Source organism: Asparagus officinalis, chromosome 1 (genome assembly GCF_001876935.1).
Source record: "Asparagus officinalis chromosome 1, Aspof.V1, whole genome shotgun sequence".
Taxonomy (NCBI): Eukaryota; Viridiplantae; Streptophyta; class Magnoliopsida; order Asparagales; family Asparagaceae; genus Asparagus; species Asparagus officinalis.
In genome coordinates, this window is record NC_033794.1 from 20,061,159 (window position 1) to 20,066,590 (window position 5,432).

The 5,432-nt window shown below is 37.1% G+C and overlaps 1 protein-coding gene across 2 annotated transcripts in view; it reads left to right on the plus strand.

Moving 5' to 3' along the window:
• Positions 770 to 5,432, plus strand: part of LOC109820686 — a 10,376-nt gene continuing 5,713 nt past the window's right edge. For both annotated transcript variants that reach the window (XR_002241926.1, XM_020386879.1), the window contains exons 1-2: positions 770 to 1,349; positions 2,742 to 2,841. Coding sequence is in view for 1 of the 2 variants with exons in the window: in XM_020386879.1 (XP_020242468.1) it covers positions 964 to 1,349; positions 2,742 to 2,841 (486 nt within the window). In the remaining variant the exon portion in view is untranslated. The remainder of the gene's footprint in view (positions 1,350 to 2,741; positions 2,842 to 5,432) is intronic.

Consider the following 5,432-nt stretch of genomic DNA (forward strand, 5'->3'; position numbering starts at 1 on the left):
ACTCATTAAGTACAATATAATATTATAATATATTATACAACATTATATTGTATTACATTTAATACTTATAATACTATAATAATGTAAACTAAATATTATAATATTTTATTTATAATATATTTTATTATAATTAATTTGTAATATGTTTAATAGTAATTTTATAATGACTCAAATTAGTGTTAACAAAAAATACTTAACATAGTGTTTTGAAAATATTTTAAGGGGAAAACACAACATCATGGTGTCGTTTTACAAAAACACAACAAAGAAAACACCATGGTATCCAAACGAAGCCTAAGAACTTTACATACAAAGTGTTGCACTATTTTCCTAAGTGAAGATATTTTAATTGAACTGACTATTCTCTCAATTCTCTAAAAATCCTTTTTTTTTCCATTTCTTCTATCAGCACACAAATTTTTTTTCTTCTCTATTTTCCTTATTCTTTAATATTCTCGCTCATTTGCATCTTTTTGTTTATTAGTCAATTCTTGTTAGTTTGATTAGGCACGATTCGGTTTGCAAAAAGGTCCAAAGCAGCCCCCCTGCATATAAAAAGCAAAGACTATTTCGACATCTTAGCGGGTCCAAACCCGAACCCAGAAGATCTCATGCCTCACCGTGCGGTCACCGCACCATATTCCACCGCCGCCAGCTGTACCACTTTTACCGCGAAATGTCATTCCCGTAATAAACCTGCAAAACCATGCCTAGTTTCCAACAGCAGTTACTAAAAAGAGGAGCCTCAGTGGAAATTGAACGGGATGGGCACTTACAAGAGAGATCCCAGCATCAACAGATCGAAAAAGAAAAAAAAGAAAAAAAAGAAAAGCAAGAATCAATTAGAAAAAAAAAATCAAACTTTTTTCGATCGCAATAGAAAACTGGGGCGAATTAGGGCTCAAAATGCCGCTATTGGGAATCCCACTAAGCCCTTTCTAGGGGTTCATCTTCCGAGGTTTTATGCGTTTAGCGGTTTTGATCCTGGTCCAGTTTCAGTTTCAGTTTAAAAAGCGGAAAATTTCTTCGAAATTTGATTTCGATATGGGCTTTGACCAAGGGATCATGCCTTCAACGCTGCAGAATCGAAACATGCTCTCTTTTCAATCAGGGAGTGGGTATAGCAATCCACAGGGGATGGCAGGTCCTGTAAATTTGGGGAATTCTGGTTTATTCTTCACTGGAAACCCTAGCTTGGTGAATAATAGCATAGCTGCTGTTGGGGGTCAAGCTGGGGCTTCGTCGAGCAATACGCAGCTCGAACCAGTTCCCGGGATCAGGCAGGATTCTGGGTTGTCGCCGGAGTGGACTTTTGAGGAGCAGAATATGCTGAAACAAGGGCTTATTAAGTATGTCCTTGATTGCAATTTTGAGTGGACTTTTGAGGAGCAGAATATGCTGAAACAAGGGCTTATTAAGTATGTCCTTGATTGCAATTTTAGTTATGTTTATGCACATATAGTTGCATCATACGTTGAATTGTTTATGGTAATTGTGACATAGGTGCAACAATATCAGTATTATTATTTTGATGGATGTCATGGTTGTAGTGAACTAAATAAGTCATATCTAAGACGAATGAGATCAGGCGCAGATCCAAGGGCTGTGTGGAGTGTTCGAGTTAAAAGTTATGGCCCGTGCAAGTTTCACCCTCTGTGCATGTTTCCAACTAGCTACTGATTTGTTTTGATTTTCTCTCACTAAGACGTGTATCTCAAGCTATACATCACCGAATTGAGTTCGGTTTGTTTCTATAGATTTGTGACAAAGAGACGGACACTCCTATATGCTCAAAATTGACAAGGAGACGGACACTCCCATATGCTCAACTGATTTTAGCTTCTGATATTTTCGCAGGATTACTTGTGATTAACTTGTTGTCTTGCTCTTTTCACTTTCGAATTTGATTCTAACTTTTTGTAACTTGTATACAACTTCTCAAACACATATTAAACTAGTATGAAGGTTTGTTATTTATTAAACTAAGTCAATTGTACAGACATGGTCCTAACAAAAATTTGTGTATTTTCATCTGCCGAGACTCCAATCCTGATTCCTAAACTCAAACTCTATGCCCAAACTGTGATTAGCATATCTTGCATTTTGTTAGGTGATTTTTGGTATTATGAGGAGTCATTTTTCCATTCTAAATTGCTCATCCATCCAGATGTTTTTTATTATGAACAACTCAATTGATAAAAGCTCCCTAAAAGAGCAATCACCCAATTTTCGTGACTTTTGTCAAATGAATATTGATGCTTTTTGATTCGTTTCCAAATTCTTAGACAAGATATGTCAATGAAGGGTCTTGCATAAAATGTTGTAAGGCCAATTATTAGGGAGTAAAGCATACTTTTCTGGTCATGTAGTGTAAAACTGATGCAGTTGAGGAGGCAGCAGTCGTGAAATTGTTCCATTGGTCTAAATAATAAACTGGAAATCTGTAATTCAATGAGCAGCAGTTGTGATATAGTTCCATTGCTCAAGATGATGGATTAAGTCTGAGGTTCTCAATTTCCCATACACGAGATCGTAATAAATTTTTTTCTCACTTTCTACTCCTTGCTTACAGGTCATTGAACTGGCTTTTAAAATTCAACTAATTGACACTGATGCTGTTCTCATAGGGCATTCTTCCTGTTTCTCCTCTTTAATCACGTCATATGACATGCAATGCAAAACTGTTAATACAATTATTTCTTTTGTCCTTGGCTCACACATTGTTTACTTCATGTTTCCAGATATGCTGGTGAACATGGTATGATGAAGTATATCAAGATCGCTGCAATGATGCGTCGGAAGACTGTAAGGGATGTTGCTTTGAGGTGCCGGTGGCTAGCTGTGAGTTATTATATATAACTTATTTGATGGCATGCAGTTTGATTTCGTCCTTCTTTTTATTATCTGAAATTATTCATTTGGTTCCAGAGAATATTAAACGTAGTCAACTGCTATCATGCTATGACATCATCTGTTGCATTTATGAATAACATCATTGATGGCAATCATGGCATGCAGAACCATTTATCTTGATCCATCCTTGCATATTTCAATATGCATTGCAAATGTTTCCTATAAAGTGCTAAATGGAAGTATTAAATGACATAGTAATTTTCAATATGGCGGTAACTAGAAGCATTTGATGCTTCCTGTTCACTGAATTCAATAATATGATTGTGAAAAACTTATGCCCCACAGATTCAACACTATGATGATTCAACATTCTTGTTGTGAAACCAGAGCAAGTTTACATGTATTCTTGATGATTGCAGTTAATGATTTATACATGCATATGGTGAGGCTCCTCAACAAAGGATATGGAGTTATGGACCCATGATTAGGTGAGGCTCTTCGTATCAGTAGAGGCTCCTCAATGAAGGATATGAGACCATGATTAGGTGAGGCTCTTTGTATCCGTTGTGGCTCCTCAATGAAGGATATGAACCCATGATTAAGAAAAAAAAGGGAAGTTGTAGGCTTCCTAATTCTGTTTGAAAGAAAAATAATAAGTCTGATAAGGCAGAGGGAGTTTCGCTGAAATGTGAATTTTTGGAGACCATGATGTGGAGACCCGAGTTCCATACAGACCAAGGTTTTAAATATCGGATGTCGGGTTCATGTCGGACGGCCGAAATCCATGTCGGATAGCGGAAATCGGGGATATATCGGGGGACATGAACTAAATATCGGATTGCGATATCGGGTAGTGCATATATGTATAATATCACGTCCTAAATGTAATCTAAGCATTTCTAAATTCAATATAAGCATACTTTGATTCTCGATTGCATCCTAAAACAATTTTGGTCTTTGATATGCTAAACGGTCTTCGATATGAAACTAATCATCCGATTTAACAAAGAGAAGTGCCCAAGTCTTGAAACTTCAACCACCAAGCCAACCTGGGACAGTTTTGTAATTTGACTGTTAAGAAAAAATAGCTTTAAACCGATATAATAGCATATCGGCCGATTTTTCAAACCTGAAAAATCGGCCGATATGGCCGATATTGCCCCGATTTATCCGATATTCTCCCCAAAAACGACATCCGACTTAAGAAAGCCCGACTTGTGTCGCTGGCACCTTCAACCCGACATGTCGGCCGACATGTCCGACATGTCGGCCGACATTTAAAACACTGATACAGACTCTTTTCATCACTAAGCATGCGGATCAATAAGCCAGGAACAAACTATGCGTGATATTCAGTTAGCCTAAGAGATCATTAGATTTCCTTAGCCTTAGTAGTTGGCGGCTTGGCGCACTATACCTAATTTTAGTAACACCAAAAATCTAAAGCATATAAGTTTTAAGATTCTTTCAGAAGATGTGTCTAAAGATGCCTCTGCATACTTTCAATGACCAAAACGGAATGAGGCTGATGGGAAGAGTAACTGCCTTCTGGGAGAGTGAAAAGCATGAGAAATGTTTTTGCTACAATCTGTTGGTAGACCCTTCATGTAAGAATACAGAGAGAGATTTGTGAATTAGCTGCCTGAATTTGATTTTTTTGACTTCTCAATCTTTCTGCCAAGTATCAGAATGATAAATTGAGAACTCAGGTGACAATCAGGCTTAACCTTTGGCCTGCAATGATACAAACTTAATGCCTCGTGGTCAGTGAGAATCAGAAGTACCGGGTGGCTCTCTTTGGGCCCATTCACAAAGTGCTATTCTCAAGCCCATGCATGAAGTTCATGTGTATCACCTGCAGAAGAAATGAAGGAAAAACATATAAGATGGAAGATCACCTGTTTGTCATCTAGTGAGATTCATGGCTAGTGCATTGCATACTCTGAGGAAGACCCTCAGAGTCTTTCCAAATGAGCATGATGATGTCTGTCTTCTAACCAAGATAAAGTACTCAGTATATTAGCTTCGTGCAATAATTTATACTTTCTGGATACTAAAGGTTGTACTTATCATCCGTGAGATATTGGGTAGTATAGTGTCCTTGACCGATTGACTCATTGTAATTTTGCCAATTTAATTTTCGTGGCAGTCCTCATCCAGAGTTGGTCCTTTTTTTTATTATCATACTTATTATTTGTTTATGAAAATATGTCTCTTATGAGTTGTGACTGTTTGTATTTTTTATTGTGGCATCAAGTAACACAAAAATGGCAAAATTTCCCTTTTGTATGAACATGCTTACTGATGATGACACCACTAGAATATTGCAGTGGCATTTGAGCTCTTGCTTCAATGTCTGGCTGTCAACAGGGTTATGCTACTTTTTATATGCTAATAATGCTACACAATTCTCTCATGTTTCGGGCGAACTCGATGTTGAACACTGCATGATTTCCCCCCTTCCAAATGCTGTTTACAGACGATATTTGTAACTATATTGGATTTGATTATTTACTTAAGTTTCTTTCTTTCTTTCTTTTTCCCCCCTCTTTTTTTTTTTTTTTTTTTTGGGGGGGGGG